At 40.1% G+C, this 23,485-nt stretch overlaps 1 protein-coding gene across 1 annotated transcript in view; it reads left to right on the top strand.

Moving 5' to 3' along the window:
- Positions 1–23,485, top strand: part of DAPK1 (death associated protein kinase 1) — a 147,138-nt gene that overhangs the window by 97,419 nt on the left and 26,234 nt on the right. The window contains exons 10-19 of the mRNA XM_056524552.1: positions 671–760; positions 1,334–1,426; positions 6,568–6,687; positions 6,993–7,091; positions 7,214–7,312; positions 8,173–8,271; positions 15,207–15,404; positions 18,254–18,451; positions 19,324–19,422; positions 19,530–19,607. Coding sequence (XP_056380527.1) covers positions 671–760; positions 1,334–1,426; positions 6,568–6,687; positions 6,993–7,091; positions 7,214–7,312; positions 8,173–8,271; positions 15,207–15,404; positions 18,254–18,451; positions 19,324–19,422; positions 19,530–19,607 — 1,173 coding nt within the window. The remainder of the gene's footprint in view (positions 1–670; positions 761–1,333; positions 1,427–6,567; positions 6,688–6,992; positions 7,092–7,213; positions 7,313–8,172; positions 8,272–15,206; positions 15,405–18,253; positions 18,452–19,323; positions 19,423–19,529; positions 19,608–23,485) is intronic.

Here is a 23,485-nt window from a genome sequence, read left to right on the forward strand (position 1 = left end):
AGACGCTCTAAGGTCTGTTAACATTAATTTGAGATGTGTCCAACTAAAGCCCAAAGGGGCAGGATGCTCAGAGCTTGGAGTTTCTACTGTTTTCTAGGCAATATTTCTTGATAATATTCTACCAAATGGACAGTTAGCTGTCCATCATAAATGGTGACATGTTAGCTATTCCGAAAGTAACATTTTTCTAGAAGAAGACTAGTTCCCAGTAGAGTAAAATTCAATTTGCAGACCCACATGCTAGTATAGGAAGCTGAAGACATGAACTTATATAATTCAGTGCACGAGCTGGGAAGTGTCTGAATCCATCTTGTACTATACGGTGCAGCGTTATTGATGGAGTTAATTGTAATAAGTGGCAAAGATCTTTTCACTCCTGTCCTGGGAGAAGCTGAACTCCATCTTACCTTGCAGCTTATTGCGTTGGTAATAACTGGCCTATATTCTTGTCCCTGATGTCTCATTGCTGACACAAAATAAAGAACATAAATCTTTTATTTCTGGTCTTCTTCCAGCTTTCCAAGTGATCTTATTCAGTTTACTGTTTTTATTACTTACAAAAAACACTGCCGTGTGATTACATGTATTGTAAAGGCTTTTATTATATCTGTGCATTACACCCCCCATGTGTGTAAATCCCTGCTGTTCTTACTTTGTCAACTTGTTGCAGCCTAAAGACACACAGCAAGCATTGAGCAGAAAAGCTTCCGCTGTGAACATGGAGAAATTCAAGAAGTTTGCCGCCCGGAGAAAATGGAAAGTATGTTCCTTCTATTCCATTGCAGTGTTTCATCTCTATGGTGCATAATTTCATTGTGCCATGGTTCCTTCTTTATTTTCTCTGGTATTTTACCTGTTTCATGTGCAAATCAAAGTAGCACCTTTGGAAGGTGTCTTTTCATGATGGAATATATTCATGAGAATATGGCCAGTCACTCCTATAAGATAATAGATGTCACTGGGTTGGTAGACTGCATACTGGTTCAGCCTGCAAAACAAGGGGGTTTCTTTCAATAAAGAGTTGATTTTTGTTTTTCCCAATGAATTTTTTTTTCATTCTTACCCTCATTCCTACACAAGTTTTCAAACCTAAGAAACAGGTAGCAAACATTTATCTATATTTTTATGCCTTAATATGCATATGGCCTATATATGATGTACATCATCTCTTTATCATCTTTTGTCATTCTTCATTTATGTCTGTATCATCCATTATATATCTCTCTCTATCTATCTAGATATCTTTCTGTCACCTATTTGTAAAACTACTTGGCAATGAACCCTTCATTTCTCATGCAATAAATCCACGTCGTCTTTTAATTTTCTTCTCAAGCAATCTGTCCGCTTGATATCCCTGTGCCAAAGACTGTCAAGATCATTCTTGTCAAGGAGCAACATGAGTATAGCTCGGAGTGATGATACTCTGGTAAGTGATGAATCTGTAGTAGCAAATAGATTTTAGCTATGTTTAATCTGATGTAGTATAAAAAGTGTATGACATCTCCAGCTTAGTATGTTAAGCGGTGAATTCGGCGTGATCAGCCTTAGACAAGGTTATGTACACACAGCATTGCAAAAGCGTTTGTGGATTTTATTCCAATTATTCCAATTATCTCTACTATTTCTAATGTCTAAACCAGTGGTTCTCAAACTTTTTTGCCTGAGTACCCCTTGACAGCTCATTCCCAAAAACTGTACCCCCATATTAAAGACATTTTGTAATGATTATAGTATAATTCATATGCTTTACTTTCCTCTATACCAGGGCCCCTGTTCCTCTCCCTATCTCCCCAGTCCCACAATTTACAGGTCACGTCTTCTCTAATCTGAGTTGTTTATTTCTTTTTTTCACTATCTGGCCTAGACCGCCATTAAGATTTATCCACAGAACCAGCCAAAAATACATTTTAGGCTTCTTTCTGCAGTCGAATACCCACTTATTTACAAACTCCTCAGGTTTATTGTCACACACAATAATAGTACCCGCTTTGCATCCCCATAAAGTTGTTAGGCCCCCTCTGTACCCCCAAATATAGCTGTAGGCCCCCAAACTGCCCCCATATATAGTTCTAGGCCGCCATACTGTCCAGCTTTGGTGCTCCACTGCTCCTCTGGTCTGGGAACCTATTGCTATAGCTCAAAGCAGTAGGTCCCCAGTCTGCAGGAGTAGTGGAGCAACAAAGCTGATGGTAATTACTGCCCACAGCAGCCCAGTGCCTGCGCTTCACCTTTGCTGTCCTCCTGCTCTGCTCCTCGGTGATGTCAGCCTACCATTTCTTTCAAAGTGGTCCAGACCAGTAACCAGTGGCTGTGGCTGCCATTACAGATTTTTTTTTTTCAAGTACCCCCTGGAGAACTGCCAAGTACCCCCCTGGTTACAGCTTACTAAAATTTACAGACACACGCTGAACAAAACAGCAAATTATATGAACACAGTGACATAAGCAGGGAAAAAATGCATTTGCAATATAGTTTTAAGGCTCAAGGACATTTCCCAAAAACACAGCATGCTGAGACTATGTGGCGTTTAACAGAGACAAGTAGTAATGCGCAGCATCAATTCTTACCCTTTGCCGGCTGTATAGTATACAGCGCTGCATAGAGCAGTGCTGTATACTGTCCTTGCTCCAAGCATAGCTGTTCTGTGCCCACAGCTATACAGCCATGGGTACAGCTCAGGCTGGGCAGGAGATACACATTGTATATCTTCTGCCCAGCAAGAATATACAGTAAACCAGTGAACTTTATAGATCACTGCTTTATTGTTACCTTTTACTGGGCTGAGTGCTATGCGCCGACCAAGCAATGAAAGAGTTAAGTTGCCATGCTGTGCAGCACAATTCAACTCTTTCATCAACATATAGTTAAGCAGTGAACTATATAGATTGCTGTTTAACTGTAACCCCTTGCTTATGGCAGTGTTTCCCAAACAGGAAGCCTCCAGCTGATGCAAAACTACAACTCCCAGCCAAAGACTGGTTGAGAATGCTGGGAGTTGCAGTATGCAACAGCTAGAGGCTCCACGTTTGGGGAATACTGCCTTAAATGGTTGGTTCACATTGTACATTTTGAACATTTCTTTTTTTAAACAAAAATGCAAAACCTACCAGAATGCCAGCAGTAATCTCTATTGTTTCTCAATCACTAAAGCTGGTCACTTATAAAACCTACATAAGACTGACACGCAATATTTATACAAAACCACAATAGTTGGTCCAAAATATACAGAACGCAACAGAGAAGCCCTCCCATTCTAAAGTAACCTACCTTAAAAAAAAGCAGCCTCAAAAAAAGATCAGATGGGGAGCATCACATGACTACCAACAACCTCCTATTGTCTACCATATACATGTGTCACAAATATATCATTACTACACTAAAGCATCAATGTGTGCGATATTCCAAAAATCACTATAATAATGACATGTCTGGGACATGTTTCTGGCCCTGTGAGTGCACGCCACTAACCTCTTCAACACATGTTTCGACTCTTCATCAGGAGAGGGGTTGGTGCAGGTGCTTGCCACCTTTCTTAAAGAGGTACTCCAGTGGAAAACTTTTTTTTTTAATCAACTGGTGCCAGAAAGTTAAACAGATTTGTAAATTACTTCTATTAAAAAATCTTAATCCTTCCAGTACTTATTAGCTGCTGAAAACTACAGAGGAAATTCTTTTCTTTTTGGAACACAGAGCTTTCTGCTGACATCATGAGCACAGTGCTCTCTGCTGACATCTCTGTCCATTTTAGGAACTGTCCAGAGCAGCATATGTTTTCTATGGGGATTTTATCCTACTGTGGACAATTCTTAAAATGGACAGAGATGTCAGCAGAGAGCACTGTGGTCATGATGTCAGCAGAGAGCTCCGTGTTCCAAAAAGAAAATGATTACCGTTGTAGTATTCCGCAGCTAATAAGTATTGTAAGGATTAAGATTTTTTAATAGAAGTAATTTAAAAATCTGTTTAACTTTCTGGCACCAGTTGATAAAAAAAAAAGTTTTCCACCGGAGTACCCCTTTAACTAACCCAGTCCATTACTGTGGTGCATGCTGCTGGCCCACCATGCTGGTGGACTTGCGGGAGGCATCACAGGAGTCTGCACATCAACATTGATGACGTGTTTCCGCCCTTAACGACAGCCGGCCAGAATCTCTGCCAGTACCTGGTATCCAGGGCATGCACAGGGGAGCTGAAAATTAGGCATAATACAGGGGTCCAGATCACCACCAGGGGGAGGTCTGAATATTGCACAACATTGATACCTATTTAATAAAATACAAATGGCATTATTAGGTTTATGTATGCATTTCATCTAAAATGATGGAATAATACTGGGATGGCTGCATGATGGTTAGAAAATGCTCATGAAATGTATATTTTCTGTAAACATACATACACAATAAATACATCAAAACACATATTCATTATATTTAAAAATAGAGCATAGTAACAATAATGTGCTCAATAAATAAATTATATATATATATATACTCTATGTATATATATATATATATATATATATATATATATATATATACTTTGTGTGTGTGTGTGTATATATATATATATATATATATATATATATACATATACAGACATTTTCAATACATACATGAAATCATAATGAAAATAATAATAATGCAACATAATGTACCAAAACTTCTAGATCACTGCTTTACTGTATGTTGACAAGAGATAAGTTGCGCTGCACAGTACAGCACTCAAATTATGTTGCTAAACTACACCATGACTTGTTGATCGAAGATGATCTTACTACTATTACCCCCGCTGTTTCTAACCATAAAAAGTGGACAGAAGCTCAGATGTGAAGACAAAAAGATGAAACTAAAATATGGCATTAGCTAAAGCATAGTTTTACTACTGTAAACAGAGTAAATTGATTCAGGCCAACTGGTAAAGATGCACTGCCTAAAATCTATATAGAAAAGATTGTTAGATAAGATATCCCTAAAATTCTGCCAAAACACGCCAATCCAGATCCAAGATAAATTGCTAAATACTGACATCAGAGAAGGGGATCGCAGTTTAGCAGCAACCATTCCAACACAATTTCTGTAATTGATGTAAAGCGGAAGCCAGACACTTCCTTGTTCTGTTCAATTATCACTTCCCTCTTATGGCCATATAAAAAGCCCCTATGAATGTTCCACATCCTCATAGTATATGATTTTCATGTCTTCTATGGCTTTCTACTGGAATTGTGGTGTTTTTTCTGTAAACATTTCTTTGCTTTTAGTAACGTGCTGTCCGGCAGCTCTAAATAAAACCTTCAACTACTGACTAATGAGATTTATTACCACACAAAGTAGTTAAAACCTGGGCAAAAAACACATACAGTTTTACCATGAGCTACTTAATGTTATTAACGTGGTAAAACATGTACAAACTATAGGCAGATTTACTAAATACCAATGTTTTACATGCTAATCTTTAATTGGAGCTTCCCATGCACCTCAGGCTGAAATGTATGCCAGCTAGGAGCGAGTGTAGATTTCAGTTAACATGTACATCTCTTTGATGTAAACACTGTGGGGGTGGGAGACCACGCCCACTTCTAGCAAAGCCCCAACCTATTTACAATACGTTCCGTTCACTTGGCAAGGCAAGCACAGCACAAACATTTTAACCTTTTCATACCTGAAAATTGGTGTAAGTGTAATTTATGTCCCAGTTTTTATGTGATAAAACTGTTAAAAAGAGGGAAAAGCGAGCATGTATACATGACAGCGTATAAGATGACTCCCAAGAATCTTTATTCGTACAGAAACGCACAGAACATTTTGGGAACTCATTGGTAGCTGCACTGCAGTAACCCAGCTCCACCACTACACAATTGGGGAGAGTTATCAATACATGTGCAGAGGAAAAATTGACCAGTTACCCATAGCAACCAATCAGATTGCGTCTTTCATTTTTTTAGAGGCCCTTTTAAAAATGTAAGAAGCAATCTGATTGGTTGCTATAGGCAACTGGTCAATTTTTCCTCTGCACAGGTTTTGAGATTTCTCCCCTAATGTGTACATGGCAGAGCCGCAGCTCTTCTGAACAACTGATCCGCAGAGGTGCTGGGTGTCTGCACTCCGCTGATCAGACTGATCAGAAGTTGATGGCCTATCTAGTAAATAGCTCATCAATGTTAAATGCCTGGGAAACTCCTTATAAAATGTATTTCCTAATGTCACACCTTCCTAACCAACCCAATTCTTACTGCCCTTTCCTAACCACAGTTTGCTAAAAACAGAGAATAAGAGGCCAGTAGTGGCAGCAATCGGCCACTTTATTTAAAAAAAAAAAAAAAAAGTGGTCTGAGCCCCTGATGGCATTATGGCCAGTACTACCCTCGTGGCCCTGTGTACAATCAGTGTACTTTCCATTCTTAGGAGTACAAAATCTGTTGTACATAATGGGGCAGTATATTAGTGGTCACTAAAGACAAAAGTATTTTTATGTTTACAATACACATTTGTTCTTATTTCACTAAACAAATTTCAAGTGAACCAATATTTAGAAGGACCACTAAATTCAACAATGTCACTGGCATTGCAGGACGAGGAGGATTCCTTTGTTATGAAGGCCATCATCCATGCTATCAATGACGACAATGTTCCTGGGTTACAGCATCTTTTGGGATCTCTGGCAAACTATGATGTTAACCAGCCAAACAAGGTAACCTGTTCACTTCTAACTTTTAGAGGTTTTATTTGTATGTAATTCAGAATATTTTCCATGCAATCAATAGGAAAATGCTATTGCTATTGCTAATGCTAAATGCTATTACTGCCTTGTGTGAATATACCGCTAAGTATGTGTATGCATATTAGAACAGATTATCCTACAGTTTCTTTCTTACAATAGCTGCTTTTTACCTGTTTTAGAAAACCAGTTCTTTCCGTTTAATAGTAAACTGCTGTAGCTGTAACTGCTATAGTTTTGTTTCTTGGCTCTTCTCACTTTGCATCCCTGTGTTTCAGCATGGCACCCCTCCACTCTTAATAGCCGCTGGTTGTGGAAACATTCAGATGCTGGAATTGCTTATAAGGCGTGGAGCACATATTCATGTGCAGGATAAGGTCTGTGTTTCCTCATTTATTACACAATTAATAAATATATTTGTAGCAGATCAGAAAAGTATAAGGAGGGTCTATGGCTGAATAAAACTAGTGTTTCTGTTAATGGTTTCTTTTTCCCATAGGCTGGATCCAATGCACTCTATTGGGCCTCCCGGCATGGTCATGTTGAGACATTAAAATTCCTCCATCAGAACAAATGTCCACTAGATGTTAAAGACAAGGTAAGGATTTACTGTTATCACGTATTTTCACTTTAGATTCTATCCTTTGCAATGGTGCAATCTGTGGCAAATTTTTATGTATCACCTGAACCCATCCTTATATGTTAGGAAATGGTATAAAGGGGTTATCTGACAAAAATGTTTATTTTGCTGTTATGCCAGTGATGCCCCAATTAAAATAATAAACCTTAACTTGCCTCTGGTATCTGTCTCCTGTCCGCCGGTCCCAGTCGTCTTCCTGCTTTTGGTGCCTGACTAGTCACTCTGAGCTCAGATGTCCTGCCTCAGTCATTGATAGGCTGATTGGCAGTGTAAAGTATTAAGCCTGAGCCCAATCTTCTTCGTGGATCCGGTCACCATAAATCACATACCTATCACAGGCTGAGGCGGGACATCGCTGGGCCCAGTACCAAAAGCAGGTAGAAAACTGCACCGAAGTATGGGAGAGTTATACCTGCACCATTGGGTATAGAAGGTAAGTCAAAGTTTATTATTTTAATTGCGCCAGCTCGGCATAATAGCTGAATTTTTCTGGATAACCTCTTCAAGGAAACTATCTACCAACTGTTATATTCACTTCGTATAGATTTTCTGCTCAAGCAAGAACTATTTTGTTTTGCCATTTTGTAGTGACTTTGTTTAATTCAGTACATTCTAAATATGGAAATAATATGAAAGCAGTGGGGGTATTTATTGTTTTCACTGGTTAACCTTCTTTCTATATAATCTGTGTGATAAAATGTGCCTCATAACCAGGTATTACAGTAGGTTGCATTAACTGTTGGTCTAAGCAGTCTTCTGCATAAGTTTGTCTTTGCCTCCATTTATAAAACTTTTCTATGTATATCATTATATATTAGTCAGGAGAAACCGCCCTTCATGTGGCAGCTCGATACGGTCACGTAGAAGTCATACAGTACCTGTGCACCGTTGGATCCAATCCAGACATTCAGGATAAGGTAAGCATGTCTGGAAGGCATTTCATGTATACTTATTTATTTCACTGATTCCATCTGCTGCACAGTGACCTGGCCACACTTACTGGTTGGACAGGCAGTAGCAAGATTTTGGCACTCAAGGTTAGTGGAAATCGAGGTCAGATAAAATATGAGGGGTATTAATTTATTCCTCTAAAAATAAGTATAATACTATAGTGGGACTATGTAAAGAAATATAGAATAAAATATCAAATCTTAAATGCAAATTTATTAATAAAAACTCTTCAAAGCTAGATAGTGTAGTCACAGGGCCCTTATGATTCACCTCCAGGATCTACAGATAAAATATACGATGATAAAACTTAATTGAATACCAATTTATTATATATAATAAATAAAATATAATAACAAATATATTGATTGCTGCTTATAACAGATATGTCCTTAATTCATCTGGGGTAGGCTGGGATCTGTAGTCCTCCCACACCAATTAATGGTGCAAATATAGCTCCAGATAGATCAAATCCTCAGTAATAGTTATGCCCTATAGTAATAGTTATAGGGCATGCTGGGACTAGTAGCAGACGTTTCAAAGTCTTTTATATTTAGGTCTCCATCTAGAAGAAATGTATAGTCTCTATTCAATAGATCTTACTGTTGGTGGTATAGTGAATGTCTAGTTAAAATAGCCCCAAGATGCCCATAGAAACACTGGCGAGCTCCTCCGCTGGCCGCCACACTATGTAGTGTAGATTTTATCTAGGTGTGGGTGTTTGTTTAGTCTGCTCGGGTTATTTGTATACAGAAAAAGTGAGCCCTCCCCATACTACTATCTTTTGGTTGGACAGGCAGTCATATGACTGTGTCCTACTATTAAACAGGACATTTTAAAACTTTTTGCTACTCCAGGCAACTCTTAAGATGTTTGACCATTGATGTTAAGTGAGTCAATTCTAGTTCCAGTAATAGCCAGCCCCAGATGTTTCTCATCTGGAGATTCTAAAGCCCCTGTTAGACTGGTTCTGATTTTGTACGGCTTGAGTTCGAGTGTCAGCTGCCCATCCCCTATTACACTGGGAGATTCGCGGCTGACGGACAGATTTTTTACAGGTCAAAAAGACCTGATCAGCCAGCAAACAAGCATTGGCCCTATTCAACACAATCGACCTGTGTAATGGGGGCCTCTGTCTCTGTGAACATAACAGAGGCACTTGTCCTTTATAGTAACACACAAAGCTTATGAGTGGAAATATTCTCACCTAGAACGGAAGAATACCCCTGTAGGTACGGCATCTCATGGAACATGCTATGACTTTTTTTTTTTTACCTAGCACATAAACTCTGTAGGCCTCCATTTGAAATCAGAGGCATAACAGAAATATAAGCTCACACAACATATTTTATAATCTAAAAAATCAATTTTTGAAAGAAAATACAAAGACAGACGCTCGGATTTTCATTGTGGTTTTGCGGTTTGATATGCTGCTGGCCTCCCATGTTGTAGATCTCAATAAGATGCAGATTATGACATGAAATTCACTTAAAATATTCATTGTATGAACAAGGGGGACTTAAGGGGTCTGTACATTGCAGCTACAAGGTTGTACAGAGCCTTAAAGGGGTACTCCGCTGCTCAGCGTTTGGAAAAAACTGTTCCGAACGCTGTAGCCCATGCCGGGAGCTCGTGACCTCATAGCCCCGCCCCATCATGACTTCACCACCCCCTAAATGCAAGTCTATGAGAGGGGGCGTGACTCACGCCCCCTTCCATAGACTTGCATTGAGGGGGCGGGGTGGGATGTCATGGGGGGTGGGGCTATGACGTCACAAGCTCCCGGCTCCAGTGTTCGAAACAGTTTGTTCCAAACGCTGAGCAGCGGAGTACCCCTTTAAGAGACTTGAGGGATGTAATAGGAAATGGTTTTCCCCTTTTTCAGCCTAATATATAATCATAGGGGGACATTTATCATCGTTGCTTTGGTAAGCAAGTTCTGTAGGCATTTTTTTCTTGCTTTTGGTTTTGCTTATGTATGACACATTAATTATACTATCATGGTGGGTTGATAAATTTGGCTTACATAAGCAAAAACCAATAAATTACTTTTGAATACCATTTTTTTTTAGCATACATAAGCAAAAACCCACATTTAGCATACATAAAAAAAAAAATGTTTTTTTTTACATTTCTTACCGCTTTTTTTCCCCTAAATGTACTTACTCATTTTTTTTCTTCTCAGATCTGTGTATCTTGTGGATTACTTTAGATTCAGGGGAGTACAGTGATCAGCATTTTTTTGGTTTAATGTTAATAAAATGGTTAATGAGGACTTTTGGGGGAGTGTTTTTTTTTTTGGAATAAATTTTTTTTTAAACGTGTTGTTTTTTTATTTTATTTACTTGACAGGCTTAGTATTGGAAGCTGTATTATAGACAGAGTCCATTACTAAGCCGGGGATTAGCGTTAGCCCCCAAGACAGCTAGCGCTAACCCCCAATTATTACCCCGGTACTCACCACCACAGGGGGGCCAGGAGGAGCCGGTACCAACAGGCCCAGAGCGTCAAATATGGCGCTCCTGGGCCTAGGCGGTAACAGGCTGGCATTATTTAGGCTGGGGAGGGCAAGTAACAATGGTCCTCGCCCACCCAGGTAACGTTAGGCTGTTGCTGCTTGGTTGGTATTTGGCTAAAAATAGGGGGAATCTTTTCTTTTTTTTTTTTGCATAAATAATTAATTTAAAAAAAAACAAAAAAAAAACGCATAGGGTCCCCCCTATTTTTATTTTCAGCCAGATACCAACCAAGCAGCAACAGCCTAATGTTACCAGGGTGGACAACGACCATTGTTACTGGCCCTCCCCAGCCTAAATAACACCAGCCTGTTACCGCCTAGGCCCAGGAGCGCCATGTTTGACGATCCGGGCCTGATGGTACCGGCTCTTTCCGGCACCCCTGTGGTGGTGGGTACCGGGGTAATAATTGGGGATTAGCGCTAGCTGTTTTTGTGGCTAACGCTAAGCCTCAGCTTACTAATGGACTCCGTCTATAAGACAGCTTCCACTACTAAGCCTGTCAAGTAAATAAAAAAAAACACAACAAGTTGCAAAAAAATTTTTCCCAAAAATCACAAGCCCTCGTTAACCATTTTATTAACATTAAACAGTTTTTAAAAAATTCTGGTCATCGAAGCAGTCCACCGAATCCGAAGTAGTCCACAGGATACACGGATCTGAAATGAGAAATAAAAAAAAGAAAAATAGGTTAATACATTTATTGTCACTCGCCTATGACTACAGCTCCCAGCATGCCCTTACAGTAAGGATATGCTGGGAGTTGTAGTGTGGGGGGAAACAATCTCCCGCACCACATGACTACAACTCCCAGCATATCCCCACTGTAAGGGCATGCTGGGAGTTGTAGGGGGGCGGGTGACAACTACAACTCCCAGCATGCCCTTACAGTAAGGACATGCTGGGAGTTATGGGGGGGGGGTGACAAGCTCCCGCACCACATGACTACAACTCCCAGCATATCCTTACTGTAAGGGCCTGCTGGGAGCTGTAGTTTTCCTGCTGGGGGCAGGTGACAAACACCCGCACCCACCACTACAACTCTTCCCAGCATGCCCTTACTGTAAGGACATGCTGGGAGTTGTATTTGTGCCAACCAGGGAAGCGGGTGGTAATGTGCTCCGCTCCCTGGCTGCAGTGATAGAAGAATCACTGTAATTTCATATTTCCTGCCGGGTCACGTGACACGGGACCCAGCGGGAAATATGAAATTACACCAAACTCCGCTGCGCTGTGGTAAGGAGCCCGGGCTGACATAACACTGCAGCCGGGAAGAGAGATGTGCGGAAGCCGTCCCTGCCATCTCTCGGCGTGTACCGCAGTGCTGAGGGATGGCAGGGACGGCATCTACACATCTCCCTGCCCGGCTGTGGGAGTCCCGGGGGGGGCTGCTGAGTTGTGTCATCCCGGGCTCCTTACCAGGCGCTGCTGAGATAATAGTAAACTGAGCCCGGGCAGCTGAAGTGTGGCTAGCCCAGGCTCCTTTTAACATCTGGCAGAGCTGAGGTATGTTAAAAGGAGCCCGGGCTGGCATCACTCTGCAGCCGCCCGGGCTCCTCTGATTCTATCCCCGCTACCCTAAGATAATGATGGGGATGGGGACACTGCTGTACATAACCCCACCCCCCCTTGTCTTCCACCCGCCCGCGCCGCACATTGTCTGCCCGCTACAATACTACAACTCCCAGTATGCCCTCACTGTATGGACATGCTGGGAGTTGTAGTCTTGCAACAGGTAGCAGACAGATGGGAGATGTGCGGCGCAGGTGGGTAGTAGCTTTTTCTGCTCAATCTTTGAGCTGGAGTAAATTTAGTCAATTTTTAACCTTGTTGCGCAGTTGCGACTGTCGCAGTTAATAAATACCAGACTACCCGTAGTCCATTTTAAAATTATTACTACGTAGTTACGTTTTGGAAAACTTGCTTAGTCGCTGGTGCGACATTTGTGCGACATCTTTAGTAAAAAAATTTACTAAATCGCTTGATAAATGTCTGTCATACAACGGATCTAAATCTGCAACCAATTGTATAACATTAATAGTATACATCCCGGCAGCAAAAGAGTGAACCTTAATATACATTAACGATATTCCTCCTACACCTTCGCGTCAATGAAGCTGTCACTGATAAATTCTGTGTCTACAATTGCCCCTTGGAGGTTGGAGAGAGAGTGCACTTTCTAGATCAGTACTGTGTATGAGATATCAGCTGTCAATTTCTGCTTATATACAGGGCTAAGAACAGCTTGAGTGGGAGACATGGGCCATTTACATTACAAATTGCTCTACACGAAAAGATACCTTGAGCTAAACGTGATGCTTTTATATGCTATTGAAAGAAACATGGGAGATCTTTTTACAAAACATTCTCCACGCAAATGTCTTTTAGCTTTCTTGCAGCGCTTTAAACAATCCGGTTGTGTCACAGAGAGCTTTTATGTGAGGCACATAATGTGCTGCACGAGTTCTGAAATAATTGTATAATACATGCCTACATTTAGCTGTATCGCAGTAAGTGACTTGTCATGTGAATAGCTATACAGGCACAACACGCACTCCTACCATCTCCAACCGAAGTCACACAAATAAAATATCACCTCTGGCAAAAAAAATTATAATAATAATTGAATCCCTGCACTGAAAGGATGTTCACCCAGAATGTTCTTTTTTAAAAATGTTAAATTTCATAACAAATGAAGACAATATAATGGCGGAACGCATGTCATACACATTATTGTAATTGAGGAGATTTTTTCCAGATTAGATGGGCCGACACATTCTATGTTTCTAAATATTGGCACAAGTCTGAAAAATGCAAATCAAAATGCTTATGTACCTTAAATAAAAACATTACCCCAAGAAGAAAGCTGAAGCTATATAAAACTCCTTCAAGATGAAATTGCGGCACTGAGTGTTCCAAAAGCTGCTGGTTGTTCTGCGCCAGCTGTGTGTAAAATCTGATGCAAATAACAAAACTGCTAAAGCACAATGAAACAAATGGCCAGAAACGGGGGGTGAGACAGAATTTGTGACAGAATTTTAAGATATTGTCTGAATAAAATGGGATGTACCGATTGAAACATCAAACCAACACCAAGGTCATATTCACACAGTAGAATTTCCGAGCGGAGTCCGTCGAAAAATTCTGCTCAGAAATTCCATTGCAGCAGACTCCTTTTTGTTTTGATAGGAATTCTGCTACAACTTGCACACAGCAGAATTTCTGTGGCGGAAACATCTGCCACTGAAATTATGATTCTGCACTCTGCAGAAAGAATTGACATGTCAATCCTTTCTGCAGAATCCGTTCGGAAATACAGTGCCGTCTATGAATATGACGCGTTTCCGAGTGTTCCTAGCACCGGTGTGTTCTGTCAGCTGAAGAGATGGAGTGTGGATGGTGGATAACGGTGATAAATCTGGAAAACATATGCCATCACTAATAAGCATTTACTGTCATGTATTTAAGGTATGTTTCATGAATTCAGAATGTTCAGCAACAAAATTAACACTTTGATGTCAAATGTGAATTGTGTACTTGCTATAAAGAAAAAAAAAAAAGCTGGATAAACATCTTATATACATCACGTTTTGGTCTTCTGTTGGAGGCTTTCTTTGTGAGAACTCCTGACTTGTGTATCCCACTTTATAGGCAAATAGTGGGATATCTACCTCTTCAGGAAAGCTTGGATGAGGTTACTGTCACATATGGCCTGTATATGTTAAGTAACTGTTCATATATGGACCATTACTTCTCTTCTCCATCTACATTCCCTCCAGAGTAATGGTACTGCTCACAGTCCATGAGGAAAAGAAAATATCGTCACTCACCAATTCAGCTTGCAAGTCTTCTTTATTGAAGCATACTTACATATAGGGTACAGAAGAGAAGGGTAGTAGGGGGATAGTGAAAGGCGACCGAGCTCCTGTTTCGCATGCTTGGCGTGCTTCGTCCGGCCATCATGGATGGCTGGACGAAGCACGCCAAGCATGCGAAACAGGAGCTCGGTCGCCTTTCACTATCCCCCCACTACCCTTCTCTTCTGTACCCTATATGTAAGTATGCTTCAATAAAGAAGACTTGCAAGCTGAATTGGTGAGTGACGATATTTTCTTTTCCTCATGGACTGATCTGTATACTGCTTGCCTTATCTGAGCACCACCTCCAGCAACATAGCTACACTAGCATCCATCTGCCGTCTTACACCCCAGGACACCACTAGCAGTGCCGCACCACTTCTATTGTGAACTGTACTGCTCACAGTGCTGATGCTAATTATGTGTCGGGTACCAGCGCTATGGTAATCTTATAACTTTTGCCAAGTGTAATTGGGTTATAGGAATTGAATTCCCTAACTATCGTATTTTGGTATGGTATGCCCCTTTTAGGAAGAAGAGACACCTCTACACTGTGCTGCCTGGCATGGTTACTATCCTGTGGCCAGAGCCTTGTGCCAGGCTGGCTGCAATGTTAACATTCGTAACCGGGAAGGAGAGACTCCCCTCCTGACAGCCTCAGCAAGAGGATACCATGATATTGTGGAATGCTTGACTGAACATGGAGCTGACCTTGATGCAACAGACAAGGTGAATGATTCCCGTTGTCACAAATTACACACACAGACGCTCAAGGGCCATTTATGTCCATGAAAAACATCTCCGATACCTTATCGGCAGTTAGAAACCTGCAATTCCTCATTGTTAAACCCTGGCAGTAAAACATTAAAATATATGAGCGGATAGTCAGTGGGATGTAAACGCTGTGCCGCCTTGCTGGCAGTTTGTACCTATTCAGTACTGTGCAGAGTAGTATTTCTTATAATGTGAATGGATGAATAATTAGATAGAATTACAATCTTTTAGGTTCTCTACATGATTTGATAATAAAAATGTAAAATATAGCCTCTGGTTTATGGCAATTTCCAAATCCCCACCCTTACAAATGAAGGGTTCCCTCTGCTAATATAATGCTGTATTCTGTCTAGTATTACTGAAGTAAGCAGCCAGTGACATGTGACTTATTGTGAAGCTGCAGTTTTGCCAAAGAATGAAATGACTTACTTCTAATTCAGAAACACTCATTTATTTGACAGCTACATTTTTCCATAGCTTAATAATGACATTGGTCGCAAAATAGTTATCATCACGTTGTGTCCATATAGTAGTTTGCCCATAAAATAGATTCCAAATTTTGGCCATAAACTGGTTAACTTTTTAGCATGGAACATGGATTTTCTGGAATATGTTATGTTATTTTGTCTGCTAGTCATATGAGACAGATAATGTCAGTGTACCTGTCTGTCATTTGTGCGTGGGTTTTAGAAAACTTACAACCACCTGGTGTACTTACTGGATAGAACAGATGCTCATAATACCTGTTTTGAGACTTCAGAATGAACTTAAACAAGCATGCAAAACATGTGCAAAGCATCTCCTGCATGACCAGTTTATCAGCAATGACAGTCTCGGAGAGCTGATAATCTTTGGATTAGGCCATTACACTGGCGGCGACATGCTGTCATTACTTCTACATTGCTATCTGTTGGGTTAATGGTGACATGACAGGTTCTTTTAGGTAAAATGGTACGCTGCATGGTCATGTCATGTTCGTAAATCACACTACTTTGTAGGCTTATAATCACTTCTTTCCTTACATATAGAAGGTTGAGTGTGATTAGAAAAACATTTCTGCTCTCCAGCGCCACTCTTGTCTGTCGATAGTGTCTGGTACTACAAGTCGGCCACATTCAAGTGAAGCAGACTGAGCTCCATAAGCAGGCAAAAATGTCACTGTTTCTGGAAGGAAGCAGCCGTGTTGTTCTAATTTCCTACAACTACAGCTATTTAACGATGTCTGCAGCCACTAGCAAGATTCCCTTGAAGGGATTATTCCCATCTTCTAACGTGATGGCATATGGCTAGGATATACGATTTCTTTACGTTAAAATACCCTTCATCTTATACCCTTGTGATAAGCATTCAGTATGAGATGGGAAGCATTACTGCAGTCACACTCTGGCAACAGGATATTTGTTTAAAGCCTAAGACTACAGTGATGATGATTTACTGATTTATCTAAAGTTCCATGTAAGTCTATGGGACGTCAGGCAAATCCATATCTTTATTGCTATAGCTTTGGGCAAGTCTCAGGTTACGAAGTTGCAGGAAATTTAAATAGATATCCTGCCACTGGATCATGGTTGTAGTTATGCTCCTAAAAGTATCTGTGGCCAACCCCCAAAAATTTAGATGACATTATTTTTAAATAGCTTAGGGTGCCCTGATCACTCACCTTTTTACAGTCTACTTATCACCCGACATTCACTCCATCATTAAAATAAAGTTCATGCCCATCTGACTGATTCCCTAAATTGTCAGACAAACTATAAACCTACATATCTCAATAAAAAAAAATGTTTATCAAAAAACTGTAAAAGGTGTGCGAGCAGGGCACATCAAGCTAATAAATGACTGTAATAGCTACATTTTTCGGGTCAGCCACAGGTCCTCTTTAAAATTACATATTTTGAGTGGACAAATATATGCATTGTTTAGCACCTATTTATTAAAAATAGTTTCTGTTGGTAATCTTTGTATTTTGTATATGTCATGAGTTGGATGCCTTTTTGTAATATTTACTGTAGATGTTTTTTTCCTTTTTAAGGGCATCTCATAGGCCTTAGTTTAAAGATGACAAATGCACTTTATAAGCAATGAATTACAAGCAATGAACCCACATGTCAAGGTTCTATGGACATTCTGTCAGAATTATGGCCTGGTCCAACTGTAAAGGGAATTCTTAAGAAGTTTCCCAGAAGTCCTTTTAAAGTTGTGCTTTGTATAGGCGTAATGGTTTATAATCGTCTTGTTGCTATTGTTGTTGTGTGTGTCTGTTCACTGTTTAGTATGTGTTTATTTTATACTTTTATGTGGCAAAGTGTTAGCTAAGTATTTCCCAATACTTTTTACTTTTTTTATGATATTTTATAGGTAAAAAAAAGTAAATCATATAATGGTAAAGCTAATAGTGCAGAGTTGTGCATACCTAGCATTGGTAAAAAAGACTACCGTATATAAAGAAAATGCAAAATGTTACAATATTTTCAGCTTTTTCTGGATCAACAAGGGTAAAGAAGGCAGAATAAAACTACTTTCTGACCCCCTAGTGGTGACCACCACATGAATATTTACATAACAATGTATATTATGTTGTTTCAAGAAAGCAACTAAGCCTTTCATGATACACCTTTTGATGATTTGCCAGGCTTTTAGAACTCTAGATAATTTTCAGGACCATTAACCTTACAAAATTATTAACTTGATTCTATGAAAGAAGTCTGAACAGTGTGATATGGAATATTAGTGAGTAGCTAAATATCTTTCCATCATAATCCAATTGAAATGAGCTGACCAATTTTCATTTACCCCTCTTTCAGGACGGGCACATAGCCCTGCACCTTGCAGTACGAAGATGTCAGATGGAAGTAGTTAAATCCTTGATCAATCAGGGGTGTTATGTAGACTTCCAGGATCGTCATGGTAACACCCCATTGCATGTCGCCTGCAAAGATGGCAATATTTCTATTGTAATGACACTTTGTGAAGCTAACTGTAATTTGGATATTACTAATAAGGTGAGCTGAATGACCACTAATTCTAGTTAAAAGCTAATGCAGTAGCATCAAGCGTTCATTGTAAAACAATACATATCTTACATAAAGTTTCCTTTTGACCCAGCATAGATATCTATTGTCAGGTCCTCTTTTCTTCTCACCATGTTGTCAAGACAGGGGAGTTTTACAAGACTTTACAATAAAGACTCATGTTAGGGATATTCTAGAATGTCCAAGGGGCAGCAGAAGGACCAAGGGACAGCAACACCATGACCCCCCTCACTACAGTACCTGACACAGTGACATCCATGTGGCTGTAACTGGTACTGCTGCTTGGCCTTGCTCTCAGATACTGCAGGGAACGGGGCATCAATGTAAATTCATTGTTTCTTGTGTTTTGTGTGTTGAAAATGAAGCATACTTTTAGCTAGCAGTTATAGTGTACGTGCGTGTGTGTGCATGTTTACTGTAGTATCAAGGGTCACTTGCACATTTACCATAACGTGACAAAATGGTTTATATGTCTACAAAGGCCTATGTTTGTCCCTGTTATGTCTTAACTATAGGAACTGAGTTGGAGTTTCCTTGAATTTTAATATAGTGATTCACTAGTTGAATGGCAGGCTCCACCTTGTTTATGGATGTCCTGTGGATCATAAAGTTACATATAAAAAGCTATCTGCGCTCCAGGTTTAGGTGAAGCAGAAGTGAATGTAATCTAATAATATATTGCTGATCCTTATCCACACTCATTTTCCAACTTGTTGCTGTAAATTGAACCTTCACTGTATGAGGAATAAAACTAGATTTGAGGTGATGCAAATTTTTTTTTGCGGTCTGTGATGATCGAGAACAATTGTCAGCTTTAAATTTTGTATAACTTTTTCTTACAGTATGGCCGTACCCCTTTACACCTTGCTGCAAACAACGGTATTCTCGAAGTTGTTCGCTATCTCTGTCTCTCTGGTGCCAATGTGGAAGCACTGACTATGGTAAGGAAATCATTTAAAAACAAAATAATAGCCTTCCTGTCTAATGTGAAGAATTGTCACTTATAAGTTACTGCTTTCATATTTACATGTGTGCTTTGCTTTGATAGGATGGCAAAACGGCAGAAGATCTTGGCAAGGCCGAACAGCATGAACAGGTGGTGAATTTGCTAGGAAGGCTTCGAAAGGTAATATAGTTATCTGGGTCTTTCCTACTTTGACAGCGGCGATCTAAAGGGTTAATAGCCAGCCACGCCGATCGTCGCATGCAGCAGCAGCCCCCGCTACAAGAATTAGCAGGGGGCTGCGGGGCATGGCAGATAACGGACATCAGAGCTATGTCCGATGTCTGTCATTACATGCAGATGTCTGCTGCAGGCATCTCCCGTGTATGACGCGGATCCAACCCGATCCATGACGAATATGTATGTCATGGGTCGGGACGAGGTTAAGCCACGTCCACCGAAACTTGCCAAGCCCACCAAATCTTTCGGCGGAAAATTCAATCAGCCAAAAATGCCGAAAAGGGCATTTTCGGCTGATAATTTTCGGTAGCCGAAGTTTCGGTGCATCCCTACTAAATACCCAAAATATAGCAACTCTGGCTGCCTAAAGATGCATGTGTGCCATAAATACTAATAACATTACAAGTTATGGATGTTAGATTTATGGGAACAGAATGTTGATCCAGAAGCGCACAGAAGCCATTGTATCAATACAGCTCCCTGCCACTGCGGGTAGTTGCCCTCCATCCGAGAACACCTGACCGGGCAAGGAACCGTTCGTCCATGGACTATGAGAGGGCCATACCCGGATCATCATCATCACGGTTCCTGCTTATGGAACAGACACTGAACCTGTAGCATCATCAATAAAAGTCCTCAAACTATTATATTATATATATTGCGCTGAACATTTAGGCATTTATGCAAATATTTAATACTTGCTAATATATTGCTCTGAACATTTAAGCAAATATTTAATACTTGCCAAACTACTTGTGAGTTATAAACTTGAATGGTAACCTACTTGTCTGCCATATTTTCAGTAAAAGATTGGTTTCTCCTGAGGACGCCGAGTTATTTCGGTAGAAAGGCATTGAGAGCCACATATATATGGTTGCTCTTGGTGATGCACTGTATAACAAGCGGTCCAGTGCAAACTTTATATATATGACTGCTAATTGTTTAGTTATAGTGAGCTACAATATCCAGGTTTAGTTTTAATCTTGGGTTATAAAGTTTTCACGAGAATATTTATTTGGTGTTTTTTATAGAACTAGAATAAAACTTAAGTTTTAGGCACCTCCCCCCACTGTACTTTCTATTATTATTATTGAGTACTATATGATTTTTGTGTAAGTCTTAAAGACTTACATTTGGTTTCAAGAAAAGTCTCTCTGCGTGGTTTCTTGCAACATTTATTTATTTTTTCCTAAGTAATACATTTAGATCATTTTGTTGTCATCCTGCTATGATAACAGCAGCCATAGCCTTTCCCTTCACATCCCTCTCAGGGATGTGAAAACTAAATTTAAGAGCCCAAGAGGTCCTTTTCTGCCGAAAGTCAGGCTTAGTTTACGAAGTCAAACTTTGGTTTTGTTGGCTGTATAGCAAATGCTTGAGGCCCCACCCTTTTAACCCTTTAAGGACCCAGCCATTTTTCACTGTAGGACCCGGCCATTTTTTGCACATCTGACCACTGTCACTTTAAACATTAATAACTCTGGGATGCTTTTAGTTATCATTCTGATTCCGAGATAGTTTTTTCGTGACATATTCTACTTTAACATAGTGGTAACATTTTATGGTAACTTGCATCATTTCTTGGTGAAAAATCCCAAAATCTGATGAAAAATGTGAAAATTTTGCATTTTTCTAACTTTGAAGCTCTCTGCTTGTAAGGAAAATGGATATTCCAAATAAAAAATTTTTTGATTCACATATACAATATGTCTACTTTATGTTTCCATCATAAAATTGATGAGTTTTTACTTTTGGAAGACACCAGAGGGGTTCAAAGTTCAGCAGCAATTTTCCAATTTTTCACAAAATTTTCAAACTCACAATTTTTCAGGGACCAGTTCAGGTTTGAAGTGGATTTGAAGGGTCTTCATAGAAATACCCCACAAATGACCCCATTATAAAAACCGCACCCCCCAAAGTATTCAAAATGACATTCAGTAAGTGTTTTAACCCTTTAGGTATTTCACAGGAATAGCAGCAAAGTGAAGGAGAAAATTCACAATCTTCATTTTTTACACTCGCATGTTCTTGTAGACCCAATTTTTGAATTTTTACAAGGGGTAAAAGGAGCAAATTTATACTTATGTTTGTAGCCCAATTTCTCTCGAGTAAGCACATACCTCATATGTCTATGTAAAGTGTTCGGCGGGTGCAGTAGAGGGCTCAGAAGCGAAGGAGCGACAAGGGGATTTTGGAGAGTACGTTTTTCTGAAATAGTTTTTGGGTGGCATGTTGCCTTTAGGAAGCCCCTATGGTGCCAGAACAGCAAAAAAAAAACACATGCCATACCATTTTGGAAACTAGACCCCTTGAGGAACATAACAAGGAATAAAGTGAGCCTTAATACCCCACAGGTGTTTCACGACTTTTGCATATGTAAAAAAATAAAATAAAATTTCACTAAAATGTGTTTCCCCCCAAATTTCACTTTTTTGCAAGGGTTAATAGCAGAAAAGACCTCCCAAAATTTGTAACCCCATCTCTTCTGAGTATGGAGGTACCCCATAAGTATACCTGAAGTGCACTACGGGTGAACTACAATGCTCAGAAGAGAAGGAGTCATATTTGGCTTTTTGAGAGCAAATTTTGCTCGGGGGGCAAGTCGCATTTAGGAAGCCCCTATGGTGCCAGAACAGCAATAAAACCCCACATGGCATACCATTTTGGAAACTAGACCCCTTGAGGAACGTAACAAGGAATAAAGTGAGCCTTAATACCCCACAGGGGGTTTCACAACTTTTGCATATGTAAAAAAAAAAATTATAATTTTCACTAAAATGTGCGCTTCCCCCCAAATTTTACATTTTTGCAAGGGTTAATAGCAGAAAAGACCCCCCAAAATTAGTAACCCCATCTCTTTTTAGTATGGAAATACCCCATGTGTGGACGTCAAGTGCTCTGCTGGCGCACTACAATGCTCAGAAGAGGAGGAGCACCATTGAGCTTTTAGGAAAAAAAAATTTGGAATGGAAGTCAGGGGCCATGTGCGTTTACAAAGCCCCCCGTGGTGCCAGAACAGTGGACCCCCCCACATGTGACCCTATTTTGAAACTACACCCCTCACAGAATTTAATAAGGGGTGCAGTGAGTATTTACACCCCACTGGCGTTTGATAGATCTTTGGAACAGTGGGCTGTGCAAATGAAAAATTAAATTTTTCATTTTCACGGAACACTTTTCCAAAAATCTGTCAGACACCTGTGGGGCGTAAATGCTCACTGTACCCCTTATTACATTACATGAGGGGTGTAGTTTCCAAAATGGGGTCACATGTGGGTATTTATATTTTTGCGTTTATGTCAGAACCGCTGTAAAATCATCCACCCCTGTGCAAATCACCAATTTAGGCCTCAAATGTACATAGTGCGCTCTCACTCCTGAGCCTTGTTATGCGCCCACAGAGCATTTTACGCCCACATATGGGGTATTTCTGTTCCTTTTAACGCTTGTGAAAATAAAAAGTATAGGGCAACACCAGCATGTTAGTATAATTTTTTTTTTTTTTTTACACTAACAAGCTGGTGTAGCCCCAACTTTTCATTTTCATAAGGGGTAAAAGGAGATTTGTAGTGCAATTTCTCCCGAGTTCGGAGATACCCCATATGTGGCCCTAAACTGTTTCCTTGAAATACGACAGGGCTCCAAAGTGAAAGAGCGCCATGCGCATTTGAGGACTTAATTAGGGATCGCATAGGGGTGGACATAGGGGTATTCTACGCCAGTGATTCCCAAACAGGGTGCCTCCAGCTGTTGCTAAATTCCAAGCATGCCTGGACAGTCAGTGGCTGTCCGGAAATGCTGGGATTTGTTGTTTTGCAACA

The sequence above is a fragment of the Hyla sarda genome, chromosome 1 (assembly GCF_029499605.1).
Source record: "Hyla sarda isolate aHylSar1 chromosome 1, aHylSar1.hap1, whole genome shotgun sequence".
Lineage (NCBI taxonomy): Eukaryota > Metazoa > Chordata > Amphibia > Anura > Hylidae > Hyla > Hyla sarda.